General features: G+C 34.9%; 1 protein-coding gene across 1 annotated transcript; it reads left to right on the forward strand.

Annotated features, from left to right (window-relative positions):
- Positions 1–21,221: 21,221 nt before the first annotated feature.
- On the forward strand, positions 21,222–22,902 carry LOC127128225 (probable WRKY transcription factor 75). Its single transcript, XM_051057448.1, has 2 exons — positions 21,222–21,696; positions 22,520–22,902. The coding sequence occupies exons 1-2, from the start codon at positions 21,398–21,400 to the stop codon at positions 22,695–22,697; spliced, it is 477 nt and encodes a 158-aa protein (XP_050913405.1). The 5' UTR covers positions 21,222–21,397; the 3' UTR covers positions 22,698–22,902.
- Positions 22,903–23,500: the final 598 nt, after the last annotated feature.

The following is a 23,500-nucleotide window of genomic DNA, read 5'->3' on the forward strand; positions in this document are numbered from 1 at the left end:
AGATTCTATTCTGAATATAACACGCTGTATTTACAGCTTCTGCCCAAAAGTGCTTTGCTACATTTGTTTCATTGATCATGGTTCTGGCCATTTCTTGAAGTGTCCTATTCTTCCTCTCTACAACTCCATTTTGTTGTGGAGTTCTAGGGCAGGAGAAATCATGGGATATTCCATTAGAATCAAATAGTTCTTCAAAATCTTTATTTTCAAATTCTCCACCATGATCACTTCTGACTCTAACAATTTTAGAGTCAAATTCTTTTTGCACTTTAGAACAGAAACTGGTGAATACAGAGTGAGACTCACTCTTGTGCCTTAGGAATTTTACCCATGTCCAGCGGCTGTAATCATCAACGATTACAAGTCCATACTTCTTTCCATTGACTGATGCTGTTTTCACAGGACCAAATAAGTCAATGTGAAGAAGCTCCAGAGGCTTGGAGGTAGAAACAACATTTTTCTTTTTAAAAGATGTTTTTGAAAACTTTCCTTTCTGACAAGCTTCACACAGAGCATCTGAAGAAAACTTCAGTTTAGGTAGGCCTCTGACTAACTCAAGTTTAGTTAGCTGAGAAAGTTTCCTCATGCTAATGTGGCCTAAGCGTCTATGCCATACCCATTGCTCTTCGTGAACTGACATTAAACATTTAACATTTTGATCTTTTAAATCAGAAAGATTTATTTTATAAATGTTGTTTTTCCTCTTGCCTGTGAAAAGGACAGAGCCATCGTTCTGATTAATGGCTTTACACGTTTTTTGATTAAAGATTACATCATAACCGTTATCACTTAATTGACTTATGGATAACAAGTTATGCATTAATCCTTCTACATAAAGAACATCAGATATAGAGGGAAGAGTACCATTACCAATAGTTCCGGAGCCTCTGATCCTTCCTTTCTGATCTCCTCCGAAGCCTACGAAGCCAGCGTCTTTAAGTTCCAGGCTTTGGAACATAGACTTTCTTCCCGTCATATGTCGCGAGCATCCAGAGTCCAGGTACCATGACTGGTGTCTGAACTTTGCTGCATAGGATATCTGCAACATAGATAATCTTATCTTTCGGTACCCAGAATCTCTTGGGTCCTTTTAGATTAGTTTTCCCAGAGTTTCTTACAACTTTGGGTCTTCTAGCATTCTTAAATTTTTGTTCTTGTGTGTGTGTGTAATGATATGAAAAAGGAGATTTAAGTTGGTTACTGGTAGAAGTTTTATCAGAATCAGAATCATACCCAATTCCCCTTTTATTATTCTGACTTACTCCATAAATCATGGATGCCATAATACTCCTATCTATTCCACTCTTCAGAAACTTCTGAAAGGCTTCTTCATATTTATAAATAATTTCATTTGAAGTTTGTGGTGCTTGAGACAACGCTTCTTCTAATTTTAAGCTTTTTGTTTTAGCTCCATCTCTTTCTAACGTTAAAGATTTGATTGTATCTTCATGTGCTAGAATTGTTGTCTCAAGTTCACTACATTCTTCAGATTTTGCTTTAAGAAGGCCTTTAATGCTTTTAACTTTTTGTTTTAATTTCTGAAGAGAGGTAAGAGTTTCTGATAAACATGATTCTAAGTCAGATCTAGAAAGTTCAGAAAATACCTCTTCAGATTCTTCATCTGAGCTGCTGGATGTGGTAGCCATAAATGCTACGTTGGCTTGTTCATCAGAGTCAGATTCTGATGATCCTGATTCACTATCGTCCCAGGTGGCCATTAATCCCTTCTTTGTTCTGAAGGCATTTTTCTTGAAGCTTTCTTTCTTAGAGTTATCTTTCTTCAGCTTGGGGCATTCATTTCTATAATGACCTGTTTCTTTACATTCAAAACAGGTAATATCTTTATTAGGTTTACCTTTTGAAGTTGACTCTGATCTATCCCCTCTGGGTCTTGATCTTCTGAAGTTGTTGTTCCTTCTTTTCCAGAGTTGCTTAACTCTTCTGGTTAGTAAGGACAGTTCTTCTTCATCATCAGAGTCTTCAGGTTCAGAGTCGTCAGTATCTGCAGTTTCTGCCTGGAGAGCTTTGGTTCTGTCTGACTTCCGTCTTTCAGGTCTGGACTTCAGCGCCACTGACTTGTTTCTTTTCTGAGGCTCATCCTCCTCTAGTTCTATCTCATGGCTTCTGAGAGAACTAACAAGTTCTTCAAGGCTGATATTGTTCAGATCCTTTGATAACTTCAGAGCAGTAACCATTGGTCTCCATTTCTTTGGCAGACTTCTGACTATCTTCTTAACATGATCTGCAGTCGTGTATCCTTTGTCTAGCACTTTAAGACCTGCAATAAGAGTTTGGAATCTGGAAAACATAGCTTCTATAGCTTCGTCATCTTCCATCTTGAAGGCTTCATATTTCTGGATCAACGCCAGAGCCTTCGTCTCCTTGACTTGGGAGTTTCCTTCATGGGTCATCTTCAGAGAGTCAAGTATATCTTTAGCCGTCTCTCTGTTGGTGATCTTTTCGTATTCGTTGTATGATATAGCATTTAGAAGTATTGTTCTGGCCTTGTGATGATTTTTGAACTCACGTTTCTGATCTTCTGACATTTTGCTTCTGGGAACTTCAGCTCCATTTAAGGTTGGAGGTTTGTATCCATCTGTGACAATGTCCCAGAGGTCAGCATCATAACCAAGAAAGAAACTTTCGATTCTATCTTTCCAGTAATCAAACTTTTCTCCATCAAAAACAGGAGGCTTGGCATTGTAAGAATCTTTCTCATTTGAGTGGGCCATTTGTTTTTCTCGCACTGGATCTCTCTACACGGTTAAGTGTTTGATTTGAAAATCAATAACAGAGCCGGAGCTCTGATACCAATTGAAGGTGAGAAAAACAAGAAAGGGGGGGGTTTGAATTGTTTGAAAAAATAAGCGCTTTTGCAAAATGAAATCACACAATGATTTTATACTGGTTCGCTTATAACACAAAGCTACTCCAGTCCACCCGGCCAAGGTGATTTCGCCTTCAACAAGGACTTAATCCACTAATCTTGAAAGATTACAAACAACCCCTAAGAGAGAAGAAAATCTCTTAGTCCTCTCAAGTCTACAGACTACAAAGAGTCACTTGAGGAAATCAAATAAAAATTAGATACAAGATGTGTAATCTAGAGTGCTTCTAAGAAAGCAAATATTACAAACTTAAGAACAAATTTTTCACTTGATAAGCAAAAGCTTAGTGAAAATCTTTGAAGAACAAAGATGTTTTTCTTGAGCGTGATATGATTTCAGTATAGTTTTGGCTAGTGATTTCTTCTTGTATACTGAATGAGATTTCTTCTCTATTTATAGGAGTTGAAGTAGAGTTGAAGTAGCGTTGAATCTGTTGGATATTGAGATGTAATTACGCCATTCCATTAATAGCTTCTGCAGTAGACTTTTTCACTTAGAAGTGACTACTTACCACAATTAGTATCTTTTCTCTTGGAAGAGGAGATTAACGTCTCTTTCTAATTGAGGAAATCCATTTGCAGAACTTTAACTTGGCTTAAACGTTACTTCATCATGATTAACAATTCTGATTAGAGTCTTTGTGTATCTGGAGAAATTGGCTTCTGATGTTATCTCTTGAAGGTTCAGAAAGCGCTAATAACTTCAGAGTTACAGAAGGCATTTGTTCAGAGTCAGAGCTTCTAGACTTTACTTCATGTTCAGATGCTTCTGATACTTTGCAATTTTGTCCAGAGTCAGAGCTTCTTGAAACGAGATTCCACTTTAGATGCTTCTGATACTTGAGATTTTGCATCTGATCTTGTTGTGCATCTGATGACATCATCAGATTTATTTCTTCTTTCTTTAGAACCCTGCACACTTAGAAACTTTTCGTTAGGGTACCACTTTTGGTTTCATCCTTTGTTATCATCAAAATCATGGAATCTGTTGTAGAACAATTTTTGTTCTTACAGTTCTAACATCAGAATCAGATTGAGACTTATCCCAATTCCAAGATTCTGATTCCTTCACAATCACATCTCTGCTGAATTCAATTTTGTTGGTTTCTGGACAATAGAGCTTGTATGCACCTGTACTGTGGTACCCTATCAGAATCATCACTTTGCTTCTATCATCCAGCTTCTGTCTTCTGGCTTCTGGAACATGTTTATAGCAAACAGAACCAAACACCTTCAGATGACTAACACTTTGCTTATCTCCAGTCCACTTCTGTATTGGAACTATTTCCTTCAACTTCTTCGTAGGACATCGGTTGAGTACATATGTTGCAGTGGCAACAGCTTCTCCCCAGAGCTTCTGAGGAAGTTTCTTCTCCTTTAGCATGCTTCTCACCATATCAAGCAAAGTGCGGTTTCTTCTTTCAGCAAGACCATTGTGTTGAGGGGTATAAGGAGCAGTAACCTCATGCTCAATTCTATTCTCCTCACAGAACTTCTGGAACTCTTTGGAGTTATACTCACCTCCACCGTCAGTTCTAAGAATCTTCAACTTCTGACCACTCTGATTCTCAGCCTTCATTCTGAACTTCTTGAATTCATCAAACACCTCGTGTTTAAACTTAATAAGGGATACCCATGTCATTCTTGTGAATTCATCAACAAATAACACAAAGTATTTATTCCCTCCAATCGATGCTACTGGAAATGGACCACACACATCAGAATGTACAACTCCCAAGGCGTGTTTTGCTCTTGGAGCAGTTTCTGACGCAAATGGCAATCGTGGTTGTTTTCCTTCCATGCAAACTTTGCATGACTTTTCAGGCTTCTTAATTGCAGGAATTCCATGTACCAACTTCTTTGAATTCAGATGTTTTAAGCTTCTGAAATTCAAATGACCAAATCTTCTGTGCCACAACTCACTCTCCTTCTCAGCACTTGTTGCACTAAGACATTCTGAGTCTGCAGTTCTGACATTCACCTTGAATGTTCTATTCCTTCCCTGTTCTGACTCCATAATCAACTTCTGATTGCAGTCATACAGCTTCAGAAGATTGTCCTTCATGGTAACTGAAAAACATTTCTCAATTAATTGTCCCACACTCATCAGATTGCTTCTGATGCCAGGTACATACCACACGTTCTGAATCAATGCTGTTTTCCCATTGTTCAGAATCACTCTGACGTTTCCCATACCTTCTGCATTAAGATATTTGTCATCAGCACATCTGATCTTTGTCCTCTTTTCAGAGTCAAAGTCAACCAGCCATTTCTTGTTTCCAGTAAGATGATTTGAACAGCCAGTGTCCATATACCACCAGTCTATCAGATCCAAATCATCAGATTCAGAGGCCATCAATAGCACAGATTCGTCATCAGAACTTCTGGCTATATTTGCTTCTTCTGATTTTCTCTCCTTGTTTAACCAACAGTCTCTAGCAAAGTGACCAAACTTCTTACAGCAGTAACATTGGATTTTCTTCTTGTCATACTTCTATTTTCCCTTCTGAGCATTCTTTTGTCTATCAGAGGTTGAGCTTTCTGACTTCTGACCACCATCAGATCTTCTCCTGGCTTCTGACTGCTTCTGATACCTCCTATCAGAAGTTGCTTTCAGAGCCTGCTGCTCTACTTCCCTTTCAGAAGTTCTCTCAGTTAAACGCAACTCTTGCGCTTCTAGACTGCTCTGCAGCTCTTCAATTCTCATGGTGCTCAGGTCCTTGGAATGTTCTATTGCTACCACAATGTAATCAAATTGAGAGGTAAGGGATCTCAATACCTTCTCCATGATTGTTTCTTCAGAGAGAGTTTCTCCACACACTTTCATCTCATTAGTGATCAGAATCACTCTGGAGATGTATTCAGAAACTTTCTCATTATTTTTCATGTTGAGATTCTTATATTGCTTTCTCAAGGACTGAAGCTTCACCTTCTTCACTGATGCGTCACCACCATAACATCTAACCAGTGTGTCCCACGCAGCCTTTGCTGTCGTTGAATCTGCAATCTTCTCAAACACATTTACATCAACACATTGATGAATGAAGAACAATGCTTTCTGATCCTTCTTCCTTACTTCCTTCTGCGCGTTTTTCTGTTCATCCGTCGCATCTACTGCTACCGGAACATAACCATCCGTGACAAGATCTAGAACATCTTGAGCACCGAACAGTACACGCATTTGGATCATCCAACGATTCCAGTTTTTACCGTCAAATACTGGAAGTTTGGTGTTCATGTTGCCGTTTCCGTTCATCTTTCTACCTTGCACAGTACACTCAGATTTCTCACACAGTGTTTCCCAACCCACAGAATTAAAATTCTGATCAGATTTTGTTCAAGATTCAACACGAATCTAAGAATCAAAACCAAACACACAAGACCTCACGTTCACTCGTGTTTCCCGTGTTTCCCAATGAATCCGAACCAGGCTCTGATACCAATTGTTGGTGCAAAGGTAGAATAAAAGATGAATATTCTATTAAGAGAATGACGGCTACAAAACATGATAAAAAATTACAATGATTGTTACCCTATTTATAAGCTAAAACTAGGGTTACTAGAATAGGATAAAATACTAAAATACCCTCTAACAAACTTAGGGGCTAAGAAAATAATATAATTAATAAATATGAATTACTTCTAATAGTCTAAACCCTAATTTGAAAGTCAACTTCCCAAGGCCATAACTTGCTCAATTTTTATAATATGAAAAATTTACAAGTTGCACAATCAAATTTAAGGTGCGTAATTTTACTTTTATGTTTTGAGGAAGAGCTAATTCAACTTTTATGAGCATGTGATATGAGGATACATTATAGGTCATTTTGGACCAATACCATTGAACAAGTGATTTGCCTCAACTTCAAAAATGCATAACTCACTCATCCCAAATCCAAATGATGTCAAATTGGTTACCATTTTAAAGGTATTTGAAAGGGATACAACTTTGATAAAAACACTTTTTTCATTTGGAGCTCACATAAAAAGTTAGCCAAGGTGGAATAATTGAACATATGGCTTGACACTTAGAAAATATTTTGACATGTTGAAATTTCCAAACTTCCACCTCAAAATTCACCATGATAAAAGCTCCAAATGGAAAAGTGTTCAACATAAAATTTATTCCTCTTGATCTAACCTTTCCAAAGAGTCCAAATTCATGCATTTTGGACAAAGTTTAAGGGGTCTGCGCATTACTTGAACAAGGTTGTATCAGTTGGCAAGAATCATGCTTCAAACATCCAAATATCTTTGCCTTGCAAGGCAATATTCATTCAAACCTCATTTCAGTTAATCTTGGACCTATTTGAGTTACTTCATGGGCCTGCACATGCCCATGCAAGCGTGTACCTCACATTGCCAACTTTGGAAGTATTTTCAAGTGTGCAAATAACACTTACCATTGGCTATAAATAGAGGTACATTGCTTCAGTTTCAAGGACCCTGCGCGCCAGCTTTGCCTCTAACCATTGAAACCATCTCAATTCAAAGGAAAACCAAATAAATTTCAATTGAAATTTGAGTTTGAATTTCACTGTTTGGAGATTCAAAAACTCCAGGATCCAAAGCTTTGGATCATTCTTAATCCACTTCTCCAAGCTCCATAAGCAAGATCAAGCACGAATTGAAGCAAGAGAGATCCATTTCTGCACATCATTGAAGGTATTTTTCCAGATTTTTCTTCTCTCTCAATTCTCATCAATTCTCTTGGATCCTTGGTTGTCTGAAGTCCTACCAATATAGGCAAGAAGATTGCGTTGCTTTGAGGTCAAATCGAAGGAAGTCAGTTCATACACCTCAAAAATCAACTTCATGTATCTCTTAATATACTTGGAGTTAGGTTAAACTGAGGTGATATTCGTGATCTACGCCATTTTTTCTTTAAGATCATGTCCTTTTTTTTCATTTATTTTATGGTGATGAAAGAACCAGTCCGGCCAGGGTCATCGGAGAAGATGACCGGCCTTTGGCTCCGGCGATGAGCTGGAAGTGTTCTGAGCCATTGGATGGATTCAAAATGTTTTAATCAGGGACGTTGCTTGAGATGACCAAATGTGTAGCGCACAGACTAGCGTGCATCATAGAACGCGCGTTTCTCACCACTTGATATGTCACCTCAATTAATGAGGGAGATCAAGTGGTCCACGTTTTTTTGATTATCTGATTTTTATTTTTACTTCTCCTATTTTCATTAATTCATATTAATTTTAATATTGATCCAAAAAATATGAGAGTTTCACCAAAAAAATTTAAATAAAATCCTCTTTTATTTTCTGGATTAAAATTATTTTTTGGATAATTATTAATATTTTTCATGATTTAATTGATTTTATGAGTATTTTTAATTGTTTAAAAATACTTTTAAGTTTCCCAAAATTCTGAAAAAAATTCTCCAAGGTCCTTTGACCTTGTTTGACGTATGATAAATCTCATGGCCATTTCTTTGGTGTTTTGATGAGGTTTTAGGAAATTGACCAACCATATTTAATTTAATACATTATTTTTATTATATTTAATTGATTAAATGCCAAATTAATTGTGTAGAGCCATTTTAATTGATTTTGTGAGTTTGACTTGTATTGTTGGGCATTGGTCAAGGTTGATTTGACTTTTCTAGGTTAAGATCATTGGATTTAGGGGATTGATGGAATGTAGATTCCATCTCCAAAATGGATGAATGATCTTAATTTGGTAAAAGTCCTCCTTTGTCTAATTTGTGTTTGATCCATTCCCTTTCCCCCTTCATCTTATTCCCCTTCTTTATGCCTTCATGTCATGGACCTATAATGTCTCTATATCCTAAGGCTAGTTGCTTGCAAAATCAACATAAGTATGGATGAGATTAGGTCCCCCACTTTGCATATTCTTTTTGTGTGTGGTATGTTTCATGAGCATAGTTCATCATACTATGTCTCTAACATGCATTAACACCAAAATTCTATTGCCCGACCTCAAATAGTTATGACTTCTACATAAGTCCAATTACGATTGCTTAGCATAGCGCTAAATTTTGACACAAAAGGCATAGCATTCTAGTTAGTGAGATTGTAAGTCTCCCCTCTTTCATGGTATTGTGTGGAAACTTGGCCTTTTTTCCTTCCTTTGGAATATGTCTTGGTTCAAGGATCCATGCTTTTGATAAGTGGGTTGAGTGTTCTCCAAAGAATGACTTAAACAAAACAAAAGCAAAAGCAATACTAACTTCTAACTCATTAACAACTAACATTTAATTTCAAGTCATTTACTTTTAATGCACTTTAATTTTTAAAGCTTTATTCATTTGCCATTATTCATACCATTCAAGTTGTTTATGTTAATGTCATTTTCACTTTGTTCACCTGGACCATATTTTGTGACATATTGTGACTCTGTATATTGTGTTTGTTTGTGTGGTATTTGACCATTAATGTACATAATAAGAACAAAAAACTCTAAAAAATATCTTGTGTGGACTGTTGGTTTGATCTGAGACAATTGGACTTAGAATTTAGGCAACACTCCCTTTGCAAAGGACTTGGCCAATGCCAACTTTCATGAAACCAAATGCTTGTGGATTGAAATTTCATCTGATACATCATTGAAGATCCATTTAAGTTCATCTGCAACATGATCATAGTGAAATTGTTATTTTGAACCTATGCCTAATGCCATCTTTGAAGTCATCTGTGTAAGAACAAAAATTGTTCTACAACAGATTCCATGATTTTGATGATAACAAAGGATGAAACCAAAAATGGCACCCTAACGAAAAGTTTCTAAGTGTGCAGGGTTCTAAGGAAAGAAGGAAGAGATCTGATGACGTCATCAAATACAGAATCATATCAGATACAAATTATCAGAAGATCAGAAGCATCTGAAGTAGAAACACGCTCAAGAAGTTCTAACTCTGAGCAAAACAGCAGAATATCAGAAGCATCTGAAGAAGAAGTGCACTCTAGAAGTTCTGACTCTGAACAACGGTATATCATTCCAGAAGCTTTCAGCGTCATCTGAAGACATCATCAGAACTCCTTAAGATAAACATCAGAAGCTCCGAATCAACACAGCAAGATTCCAAGATTCCCAGAGTCACGCAGACTTTGATAATGGATTTCCTAATACACAAAGAGTAAAGTTAACTTCAAACTCAAATGGAAAGGAACTATATTTGGAAAGAAGTTATTCGGGGAGACAAAGTTGTTTTGGCAAGAAACAACAGAAGTTATGGCATTAATTCCTATTCAAGACAAATTATCTGCCATCAATTTCAACGGTCCTTTCACTCCTATATAAAGGACAACAATCAACATTGAGAGGCGCGCAAGCATACACTAAAACATTCTCTCTCTCTCTCTCTCTCAATCTTTCACAAAGCTTTTGCTTAGAACGTGAAACACTCTTTTGTTCTTACTGTTGTAATATTTGCTTATCTTAGAAGCACTCTAGATTACATAGTCTTTTTATCTAGTGTTTTATTTCCTCAAGTGACTCTGCGCAGTCTGTATACTTGAGAGGACTAAGAGATCTTTCTCTTAGACGTTGGTTGTAAACAATCTTTCAAGATTAGTGGATTAAGTCCTTGTTGAAGGCGAAATCACCTTGGCCGGGTGGACTGGAGTAGCTTTGTGTTATAAGCGAACCAGTATAAATTCCTTGTGTGGTCTTTATTTTGAAAAAGCGCTTATTTTCCAAAACAATTCAAACCCCCCCTTTCTTGTTTTTCTCACCTTCAATTGGTATCAGAGCTTCGGCTCTGTTATTGATTTTCTAATCAAACACTTAACAGTGTAGAGAGATCCAGAACGAGAAAAACTATGGCCCACACAAATGAAAGAGACAGTTACAATGCTAAGCCTCCTGTTTTTGATGGAGAAAAATTCGACTACTGGAAAGACAGGATTGAGAGCTTCTTCCTAGGCTATGAGGCTGATCTCTGGGACATTGTCACAGATGGATACACACCTCCCATCTCAGAAAATGGAGTTGAAGTTCCCAGAAGTAAGATGTCAGAAGATCAGAAGCGTGTCTTCAAAAATCACCACAAGGCCAGAACCATACTTCTCAATGCTATATCTTACAACGAGTATGAAAAGATCACCAACAGAGAAACAGCCAAAGACATACTTGACTCTCTGAAGATGACTCATGAAGGAAACTCCCAAGTCAAAGAGACAAAGGCTCTGGCGCTTATCCAGAAATATGAAGCTTTCAAAATGGAAGATGACGAAGCCATAGAGGTAATGTTCTCTAGATTCCAAACTCTTATTGCAGGTCTCAAGGTTCTAGACAAAGGATACACAACTGCAGACCACGTCAAAAAGATAGTCAGAAGTTTGCCAAAGAAGTGGAGACCCATGGTTACTGCCCTGAAGCTGTCAAAGGATCTGAACAATATCAGTCTTGAAGAGCTTGTCAGTTCCCTCAGAAGCCATGAGATAGAACTAGAGGAAGATGAGCCTCAGAAAAAGAACAAGTTTGTAGCATTAAAGTCCAGATCTGAAAGACGCAAATTTGACAGAACCAAAGCATTCCAGGCAGAAACTGAAGATGCTGATGACTCTGAACCAGAAGATTCTGATGATGAAGAAGAATTTTCCCTCCTGACCAGAAGAGTTAAACAACTCTGGAAAAAGAGGAACAACAACTTCAGAAGACCAAGACCCAGAGGGGATCGATCAGAATCAACCTCAAAAGGTAAAACTAACAAAGATATTACTTGTTATGAATGTAAAGAAACAGGTCATTACAGGAATGAATGCCCCAAGCTAAAGAAAGACAATCCCAGAAAAGAAAGCTTCAAGAAAAATACCTTCAGGACAAAGAAAGGACTAATGGCTACCTGGGATGATAGTGAATCTGGCTCATCAGAATCTGACTCTGATGAACAGGCCAATGTGGCATTTATGGCTACCACATCCAGGAGCAGCTCAGATGAAGAATCTGAAGAGGTATTTTCTGAACTCTCTCGATCTGATCTAGAATCATGCTTGTCAGAAACTCTTAGCTCATATCAGAAATTAAAACAAAAGTTTAAAAATATAAAAGGCTGTCTTGGAACAAAATTTGAAGAATGTGGCAAACTTGAGATGACAATTCTAAAACGAGAGGATGAAATCAGATCCTTAACATTACAAAGAGATGCAACGAATAAAAATCGTTTAGAACTGGAAGAAGTGTTATCTCAAGCTCCACATACTTCAAATACAATAATTTATAAATACGAAGAAGCCTTTCAAGAATTTATGAAAAATGGGATAGGTAGGAGTGTCATGGCATCCATGATTTATGGAGTCAGTCAGAACAATAAAAAGGGAATTTGGTATGATCCTAAGGAAGATAAAACTTCTACTGGTGACCAACTTAAATCTCCGTTTTCATATCACTATACGCACACACAAGAACAAAAATTTGAAAATGCTAGAAAACCCAAAGTTATAAGAAACTCAGGGAAAACTAATCAGAAAGGACCCAAGAAACTCTGGGTACCAAAAGATAAGATTGTTTATGTTGCAGATATCCTATGCAGCAAAGTTCAGACACCAGTCATGGTACCTGGACTCTGGATGCTCGCGACACATGACGGGAAGAAAGTCTATGTTCCAAAGCCTAGAACTTAAAGACGCTGGATTCGTAGGCTTTGGAAGAGATCAGAAAGGAAGGATCAGAGGCTCCGGAACTATTGGTAATGGTACTCTTCCCTCTATATCTGATGTTCTTTACGTAGAAGGATTAATGCATAATTTGTTATCCATAAGTCAATTAAGTGATAACGGTTATGACGTGATCTTTAAAAAAAACATGTAAAGCCATAAATCAAAACAATGGTTCAGTCCTATTCACAGGCTAGAGGAAAAACAATATTTATAAAATTAATCTTTCTGATTTAAAGGAACAAAATGTTAAATGTCTGATGTCTGTTCACGAAGAGCAATGGGTATGGCATAGACGCTTGGGCCACATTATCATGAGAAAACTATCTCAGCTAAATAAACTCGAGTTAGTCAGAGGCCTACCTAAACTGAAGTTTTCTTCAGATGCTCTATGTGAAGCATGTCAGAAAGGAAAATTTTCAAAAACATCTTTTAAAAAGAAAACTATTGTTACTACCTCTAAGCCTCTGGAACTTCTCCACATTGACCTATTTGGTCCTGTGAAAACAGCATCAGTCAATGGAAAGAAGTATGGACTAGTCATTGTTGATGATTACAGTCGCTGGACATGGGTGAAATTCCTAAAGCACAAGAGTGAGTCTCACTCTGTATTCACTAGTTTCTGCTCCAAAGTGCAAAAAGAATCTGACTCTAAGATTATCAGAGTCAGAAGTGATCATGGTGGAGAATTTGAAAATAAATCCTTTGAGGAATTATTTGACTCTAATGGAATATCCCATGATTTCTCCTGCCCTAGAACTCCACAACAAAATGGAGTTGTAGAGAGGAAGAATAGGACACTCCAAGAGATGGCCAGAACTATGATCAATGAAACTAATGTGGCAAAGCACTTTTGGGCCGAAGCTGTAAATACAGCGTGTTACATTCAGAATAGAATCTCCATAAGACCTATTCTGGATAAGACTCCCTATGAACTGTGTAAAGGAAGGAAACCAAACATTTCATATTTTCATCCATTTGGATGTTCTTGCTTTATTTTAAACACTAAAGAACATCTGAACAAGTTTGATTCCAAAGCACAGAAAGGTATTATGTTAGGATACTCAGAACGCTCTAAAGGCTACAGAGTATTCAACACAGAAACCAAAATTGTGGAAGAATCAATTCATGTCAGATTTGCCATCCTTCTTAGGTACAGGAACAATGTTGGTAACCCATTGAGGATAATTAGAGACTGCTAGGAAACCGATATTAAGCTGTTTTTGTACTTCCTCCTTGATCTTCATAGCCATATCAGGACGGGTCCTTCGTAGCTTTTGCTTTACTGGAGAACATCTTTCTTTAAGAGGCAGATGGTGGACAACGATGTTAGTATCGAGGTCGGGCATGTCTTGGTATGACCATGCAAACACATCTTTGTACTCCTTCAAGAGCTTGATCAGTTTTGCCTTCACCTCGTCTTGTAGAGCGGAGCCGGTTCAGACTTCTTTCACTTCCTCGTATGTCGCAAGGTTAATCACTTCCACCGATTCTTCGTGCGATTGGATGCCCTTTTCCTCTTTCTTGATCAGTCTCGTCAATTCTTCGGGGAGCTCGGCCTCTTCCTCATACTCTTCATCTATTTGATTAATCGGGTTGCCAAAGTCGTATGAGACCATAGCTGAATTGTCATTGGTGGTTGTCGAGGGCGATTTGCACGATTTAAGGTCCACACTTTTATTGGTATGATTTTTTTAAAAGAAAATTGCCATTTTAAAAAAGGAAAAATAAATAAATGAAAGACAAGGATCTCAAAATTGATTGTGAACATGAATCTTTTCCATTAATGATTAATAAGGAAATTCGATGAGGCCCTACAAATGATTCCCCCATGCCTTGGGCTTGACATGGGTTCTTTTGATAAAAAGAAAGGAAAACAACATTGGAAATTATATTTTAATCAGGGTCATTTTGGTATTTCAATCTCGGTCCATTTGGTGGCACCCTTTCCATCGGTCTTTGTGAAGATCAATCCAACATCTTCTTCTTCGTTTTCTTCCACAACATAGATACAGTTGTCATAAAGGTAACCAACACTTGAAATTTTTCGGATAGTGGGGACACTGATCCCTTTGTAGCTATCGGCTCGAGCTTCTTCAAATTCTGAGAGTTGTATCCCAAACCAGTACGATCCTTATTGGCAGACAATTCAAGCATTCTTCCCCACCCTTGGGGGTGTCCACTCTTTATGATTGTCAGGGAATCCTTAAGAGAGACCATTGGAGATTCAACATCTTTTGATTCATCCCTTGCTGGGAGAACCATTTCAACATTGATAACTTCAAATGATTAGAACGGGATTTCCTTAATCTCCCCTTCTCCTTCGATGTAACAAAAGGATGCGAGGTGACTTACCACAATATCCTTTTCACCCTCTATGACAACCAATTTATCGTCAGCCAAGAATTTCAATCTTTGGTGGAGCGTTGAAGTGACTGCACCAGCTAAGTGGATCCAAGGCCTTCCAAGCAGACAGTTATAATCTGGATAGACGTCCATGACAAAGAAAGTGATAAGGAAAGTATGGGGACCAATCTTCATAGTAAAATTCACGTCACCGATTACAGTCCTCCTAGTCCCATCAAATGCTCTTACTATAAGCTCGCTCGATTTCATTATGAGTCCTTCAACAGTTAGCTTGGCAAGGGAGCTCTTAGGCATCACATTAAGGGAAGACCCAGTGTCTACCAAAAATCTTGATAGAATTGTATCCACACACTCAATTGAAATATGGAGAGCCTTGTTATGATTCCTCCCCTCGGCGGGAAGCTCCTCGTCACTGAAGCCCAAGCTTAAGCTAGTAGCGATATTATTAACTACCCCTTCAAACTGAAACACAGAGATCTCTTGTGGAACGTGAGTTGTCCTAATTTTTTTTTACCAAAGCATCCCTATGGGCCTCCGAGCACATTAATAAAGACAACTTTGAGATCTTTAAGGGTGTCTGGTTAAGCTGATCAACCACTCGATAATCACTCTTCTTGATAATGCGTAAGAACTCTTCTACTTCATTGGAAGGTGCAGGGTCTTGTCTATGCTGAGCATCATCAATTTGTTTGCCTTTGTCTGAAGCTGAAGGATTGCTAGTTCCAATCGGAATGGGTGCTGGTGCAAACATCCTTCCATTTCTCGTGATTCCGCCAGTGCCGACGATATTGATCATTGGATCATTAGACTTCAATGGTTCTTCTTGAATCTTATGACCATGGATGTAGACTAAGGTCTCATACACCTATGGGACTACCTTGGTGTCAACATACGAGAATGGTGTGGGAACTGTTATTATTATCGGAGTAACATGATTTGTTGACAAAGTTAACTGAGATAAGTTATATGGAATTTACAGAGGAGAGACTTCGTCATATGGTATCTCAAGGGTAGACACATCTTCTTTTATGGACAGATATTCTACCACCAAGATCCCTTGGTCCATTAATCGTTGTATGACAGACTTCAAAGTTGTACATTGTTGCGGGTTAATCAGACAATGCTCACAATCATTACTACAGACAGGAAAGTTACCTCCCTAATGTTGAGGCTAGTAAAGATGTCTCTCTCTCAATGATACTACTAGTCCCCATGTTTCTATCATGGATGGAGTGATTTGGTAATATATGTTCTTAAAATTATTGAAATAATTTGTTTATACTTTAAACATCTTTCTCCCCTGCCTAAGCGAGGGCAATCCTTGACCCCAGTCTGACTTGGCTAAAGTTTGCTGAATTTTGAAGAGATGGAAGTAGAGCGTCAAAGTAGGGACGTCTAGTATTGAAAAACTTTAACATATGCCCAAATCACAAGGTGCAATTACGATGAGTAAATTTCAAGATTGTTGATGAATCCTACCCCAAAGTTATTGAAGTGGAGCTTGGACCTTATTTGTGAAAAGAGACAACTGTGAAGGGAGAGGACAGACCCGTGATACCTCCTATAGAATCCTTTGTCATGACCAGGAGGCAAAATCCTCAAATATGACGAAGTACCTACATGGATTAAAGCATCATGCAAACATTATTCTTTAATGAATACAATGCAGTCTCCATTGTCTTTTGATCTACCCAAAGAGTTGGTATTTAGCTTCAAAAGTCTCACTATTTTTCTTTTCCTCTAGTTCTATTTCCACTCAACTGTCAAAAGATGAAAAAGAAAAACATAAGTACAGACATGTGACATGGATTTTATCCACCACATAACCTCATTATTAGTAAGTTCATAACCAAAATCATGTTTATATGCCCTAATATAGGTTTTGGCCTTGCATTCATTCATGAAATTATCTATATATTCTGGGTTTGGCAAGTGCACTGTTGAAAAGAAAACCCAATGGAAACCTTTTTAATGTCTAGGGCTAGCAAGTACGCCTCCTTCATTCATGATAGTATTATTCCTTGTGTTTCTAACATATGAAGGGTTCCTCACATCAAGAATTTCTACCTTCAGATTCTTGGTACAATCAAGCCCCCTAGTTTCTATAATATTCGTGACCTAGCTCCTAACCCACTTGGGAAACACTTCTAAACCTACCTGATACATTACTTTTTCCCGAGTTTGAGAAGAAATTCCACTAAGTTCATTGTCAGTCAACAGGTTCACAACCAAAGCACCCGGATTCCCCATGGTAACCATACTTAGAAAGTAATAAAAAATAAACCAAAACTATATAAGGAAATATTTTTACCTCGAGGTACCTATAATACTTAAGAAATAAAAGATTTGAATCACCAAACCCTCAAGAAGAACTTCATGGCACAACAAGGAAGTCAAAGAAAGAAAAAGGATGTGGAGATTCAGAAATGACGAAGAATGCATAAAGATCATCCCTTTGAAGAAAAGATAACACAAAGGAAAAACTAACCTCATTCACTCAATGATATCAATAAAAGTGAAATCAACAGACTAAATCTAACCTTACTTCCATAACGACACTCGAGTAATCTACTAGCGTCACCTCCATACCCTAGTGGATTAAGACAACATAGAAGGCCTTCATAGAAAAACACTTTAGTGATGTGACAAACATTTAATGAACCTATTCTCAAGGCCACCTACTCCCACTCAAGTCAGTCTTCCTCCTCACATAGAGAACTTGAAAACAGCCTCATAATGGCGAGAACGAAATATACTTAAGGCTAGTATCGACAAAATATATAACAATAATCCTAACTTTGTATATGTCAAACAAATTGATCACTAACGCCACATAAATGACAACACCTCTACTCCGTTTACACCAACAAATTTGTAACAAGGGAGTCCTTTGCATACAGTGCACATACGGTTCTGAGATTACGGAAATGAGTGACTATCACTTTAGTATAAGATTTCTGTTTATAGAACCACTTATACACATCGTAACTTACGGTACATTATGTCTCTCTAATTAGAACCATTGCAACACTAAATCATAAATGAATCTTATTCATTTATTTAAACTTTAGTTTACACGTCATTATATTTGTGACCTTGTAGGTTATAATAACATTCACAATAGTATTAAATAAAATATTTAATATTATAAAGAGAGTTGTATCTAACAACACATCAATGTCACTCAAATGATAAAAATATCACATGATTTGACATAACATTTATATGATAATGATCACAGATATAATTAATATTTTATCCCTATATCTATTTTAAACTGAGAACAATTTATCCTTATTCTATTTTAAACTGAGAACAATGTCTAACAATACATTATTGATTCCCAAATCTTATGTTTTCATATGAATATTTTTTAACTATGTTACATTTTTTTAATTATGTAATAAATATATTCTTAAATAAATATTAACCGATTATCTCTTCTAAGTAAAAATATTTATAAAACTATACAAATTTATAATAAATTTAATATGATAATTAACTTCAAAATTATCATAATTTACTAAAAAAATATTTTTGAGAACGAGGGAGTGACGTTCTTATCTATTGATAAAAACCTAAATACATTCAAACCAAGACTTGTATTTTGTTTTTATTTTTTATTCTTGAGAATGACGTTAATCACTAAACACAAGATCTATAATAATAATAAGTTAAACTTAATTTTCAAAGTGAATTTCTATATATATATATATATATATATATATATATATATATATATATATATATATATATATATATATATATATATATATATATATATATATATATATATATATATATATATATATATATATATATATATATATATATATATATATATATATATATATATATATATATATATATATATATATATATTTATAAAATTTCACCCGTATCCAATTTATTATATCGACTAATTCGATTTAAAAATTAATTTTAATATTATCAAATAATTCGAGCCATAGAAACATAGAAAATGAGACGGAAGAGGAAGGAGAATGTGGAGAGTAATAGCTTCCTTTCCAATAAAAGTATAAGATTTCCACACCGTCACATGAGAATAGAAAAGTGGAAAAATCACGTGTAGTCAAAGTTCTAAGGAATAAATCTAAGAATAATTTTCTTTGACTTGTACTATCTATGGAAATGTTTACATTTTAAATAAATTTGTAAGTCTTGAAACAAACACTTAAAGTAATATTGGTCTTCAAAACACAAAAACAAAAACAAAACAGTTTTGTTTTCTCTATAAAAAAACGTTATCATTGAAAAATTATTGAGACATTGAGTAATTTGTTATGAATTTTTATAGAATTATGTTTTTTCTTTTTTTTGCATGTTTGATTTTCTAACCTGTTTAATTTAAAATTAAAGGTTACATTAAAACAGAAAAGATAGAGTTAGAAAAGTACTCGCTTGTTAAAAAAGTAACATTAGCTCCATTTTTTAAAAAGTATTATAGTAGATCTTTTAAAAAAATTAAAGAGAAATAATTTAAAATAATTTTGTACCGAATCTAAATATAAAGTATAACATACTCATTTTATTAATTGAGAGTATGACTAAAATAAAAATAAATTATATTTATATATACATAAAAGAAAATACTTGTACATACGATACTGTTAGCACATTTTTGGTCAACAAGACTTTATTTGATCAGATATTTTACTAAACTATACTGAACACAAATTCTTTAAAAATGTAGATTTCTCTTTAATAAAAAATAAGTTTTTGTTTAGTAAGATTTTTTAATTTAATTTTTATATTTACACTATTATAAATAAGTAATTTTACATCCGTTAAAAAAGAGATTTTATCTCGATTTTGAAAATAAGATAAAGAAGCGAGTTATGAAAAATGTGTCACTTTAAATAACACATAATTTTTTTACTCGGTTGTTGAAATTAATATCTGAGGTAAATACTCTGATGACATAATTTTCTTTTTAATCTTTAACGGGCAAAACATCAAATTATTTGACAAATTCTAAATTTCTTCTTCATCATTATTATCAGCCGCAATAAAAAAATCAACAGAATTGTTAAATATAAAATCTCAACATCAACAACAAAATTAATAGAGTAGTTAAACATTAAATTTCACCAACAACATCAATAAAATATAAACAAAACTAATAAAACAACAAATATTAAACATTTTACTTGATACAACAACTAAATTTTTTAAATTATATCCAAGCTTTTCTAATTAACATTAGATATTTTTAACAAACAATTACAAGAGAAAAAATTATATTAAGGAATCAATCTTAAAATATTTTTTTGCTCTTTCAATTCATCATAGAGAATAGTGTTGTATTTCATGCAATTGCTTTCGTTATCACTGGTTTCATTACGTTAAGTTTGCATTTCAATACTTTATATTTAAGATGGATCATTGTTACATTGACGTTCTCATGGACTGATGAGAGTTTCATGCAAATCAATGATATTTCATGTGGATTGATGAGTTAACAATGTCTTGATAGTTATTACTTTTTAAATGTACGACAAATATTTTTTAGTTATTTTTTTCTATCAAAATTTACAAAAGATTTCCTCGGTTGTTAGCTCAATTGAGATAATAAGTCATAAATAATAAATAAATAAAATAAAAATATGCTAAAATATAGTTGTTGAAATTTGAAAGGGAGTTGATCGATATTTTTTCTCTCATTTATCAACTGAATCAAGGTAATAGATCATAGACAAAAAATAATAAAAAATAATTAATTTTTTTTAAATGCAATCGGTGGAATTCAAAAGTGTGTCTTCTGAATACTTTCTCCCTCTGTTGTCATGTTAACTAAGATAATAAGTCATAGGAAAAAATTAAAAATAAAATTAAAAAATATTAAAATACAGTTGTTGAGATTTGAAAACGTCTGAATACTTTTTCAATGAATTGCCAATTAAATCCAAGAAATAGGTATTACTATTCCTTTTCTCAATTCTTTAAATTTATCTTTCATTTATAATAAATGAAGGATAATATTATAAAATAATATATACTTTTTATTTTTTATATATTATTGATTATGTTTCTTAATTCATCATAAAATATCATAATTTAGGACGGAGAGAGTATTTTAAAAAAAAAAGTAAAATATGATACGATCTATGATTTATCCTTTGTTGACTGAAATCAAAATTTTATAATAAAATATATTATTTATATTAGTATTGTTAAAAAAATCTTAATATAAAGAATTAGTCTCTTGAACACAATCTAGTTTAATTTACAAAAATGAAAAAAAGACCAATCTCTAGTTTTCACAGCACACAATAGGATAAATGTCGTGCCGTTTACGACACTATATTTATGTCACTGTATATCTATATATATCTCATCAAGAGTCAAGACTTTAATTCTTCTTTCTTTACATTCCATGTATGTATCCATTATCTAAACCACACTAGCTACCATTAAACGCCGCCCCCACAATTTCCATTCCATCTTTTCTTCCCCCTCCTATGCTCCTTTGCACATATTGAAGAAATAAATGGACAACAATTATTCCATGTTGTTTCCTTGTCCTCCATCTTCAAGCTACACAATTCCGACTACTGGTTTGATGAACAATAGTCAAAGCTCTAATGCATTTCTTGATTTGAAGCCTAGTAACAATAATGATGGTGAAGATGTCAAAGGAGATGAAGGAAACGTTAAAAAGAAAGGAGAGAAAAAAGCTAAGAAGCCTAAATATGCTTTTCAAACTAGGAGTCAAGTTGATATTCTTGATGATGGTTATAGATGGAGGAAATATGGACAAAAAGCTGTTAAAAACAACAAATTTCCCAGGTTTCTTTTTGTTCTTTGTTTTTTGTTCATGTTTATGTTTCCTCTTGATCTTCAATTTTAGATGCTAATTATTTTTATTATTGTTATTACATGTGTTGCATATATGCACGGCTTCTAAGTTTGACTAGCTTTATTCTTAATTATTTTACGTGTAAAATTGTACAAAGAAGACCAAATGACTATAAATTTTTGTCTAGTAATTTAAAATATATATATATATATATATATAAATTTGATTTTATTAACACAGTTGGTTGTTAAAGAAACTGAGACACACCATTATTATATATGAAATTTTTTAAAAAGAAATAAAAAATTAAAAGGTTCCTATGTTGAGTTTATATTTGATCTTGATCAATTTGTTCTCTTAATAAGTTGAAATTTATTCTTCATTTGTGTAGAGTATTATTCAATACACTTCAAGTAAATTAACATACATTAACAGAAAAAACCATAGGTAAAAAGACTAAAAACCGTGGCTATAGACAGAAAACCCTATTCCAATAGTAGATGTATTGGTATCTCTTTAATCTAAATTTGGGATTCCGATTTTCTGTAGTAGAAAATTCAAAATTTGCAGCCCTAAAGTCAACAACTCATGAATTTTCAGTGAAAGCAGAAAAAATAATACTAATCCATGTTATGTGCATCACATTCTAAGTTACTATTTTTTACTATGTTGTTATATCAGTTAAAATAATCCATGTTTAATAAGAACAATTTAGTAACATGATCATTATTAATCATTATTCTTTTCATTACTACGTACATGCACTAATTAACAAATGTATTGGTTCCATTTGTTTTATGAAATAATTTGCAGGAGCTACTATAGGTGCACACATCAAGGGTGCAATGTAAAGAAACAAGTGCAACGTTTAACCAAAGACGAGGGAGTAGTGGTGACAACTTATGAAGGAGTTCATACTCACCCTATTGAGAAAACAACTGATAACTTTGAGCATATCTTGAGTCAGATGCAAATATACACTCCCTTTTGAAACTAGCACCTGCATAAACTTCTTCTAAGTTGAGGCTCTTAGTTTTAGTTCCTCATTTGATGCAAGAATAAAATTGTCTATATATTTTAACTTCTTATTAGACTATTTTTAATTTGTTCTTTTATTGGAATGTTATGTTTATGTAATGTAACTTCAGCTATCAAGTTCGGCTTGCTGATAATTTATATATCTTTTATTCTTTTTTTTTGTGTGTGTGGTTATTGTCAAGTGGAGAAGTTGGATTTGTGCATGTGTTTTTTTTTTTTGGGTAATCTTCCAGTCATGGTTAATGGTAGCTCGACCCAAGAAATCAATATCCAAAGGGCTCTGAAGCATGGTGACCCTCTGCCCCCTTCCTTTTTCTTCTAGTGGCTGAAGGTCTTAGCGGTCTTTTTGCTAGAGCGGTGGAGCTGCAACGGTTCTCTGGGCTTAGAGTGGGAGCATCTGACTTGATGGCCTCTCATTTACAGTATGCAGATGACATGATCATTCTTGCTGAGGCCTTTATTGCTAACCCGTGGATCAAACCGATTCTCTGAGGTTTTGAGCTTGCCTCAGGCATTCGGGTGAATTTTGCTAAGGATACTCTCATTGGGTTAAACTGTGACCCGACCTTCTTAGATCTTGCTTGTGACTTCCTCCATTGCAAGCAAGGGTCTCTTCCCTTCAAGTACTTTGGTCTTCTGGTTGGAGTTAATTCTCATTTATCCTCTAATTGGGAACCCTTGATAAACCTTATTACTAGGTGGCGCCTCTTTTATAGGCCTAGGTAGGTATCCTTAGGGGGAGAGTGATCCTTCTCA

This window comes from Lathyrus oleraceus, chromosome 3 (genome assembly GCF_024323335.1).
Source record: "Lathyrus oleraceus cultivar Zhongwan6 chromosome 3, CAAS_Psat_ZW6_1.0, whole genome shotgun sequence".
In the NCBI taxonomy this organism is placed as follows: Eukaryota; Viridiplantae; Streptophyta; class Magnoliopsida; order Fabales; family Fabaceae; genus Lathyrus; species Lathyrus oleraceus.

Excerpts from the sequence above, each read along its gene's own strand:
- LOC127128225 (XM_051057448.1), top strand. The coding sequence starts at position 21,398 with ATGGACAACAATTATTCCATGTTGTTTCCTTGTCCTCCATCTTCAAGC. Across the intron at positions 21,697-22,519 it reads AAAAACAACAAATTTCCCAG|GAGCTACTATAGGTGCACAC; the intron begins GTTTCTTTTTGT and ends AATAATTTGCAG.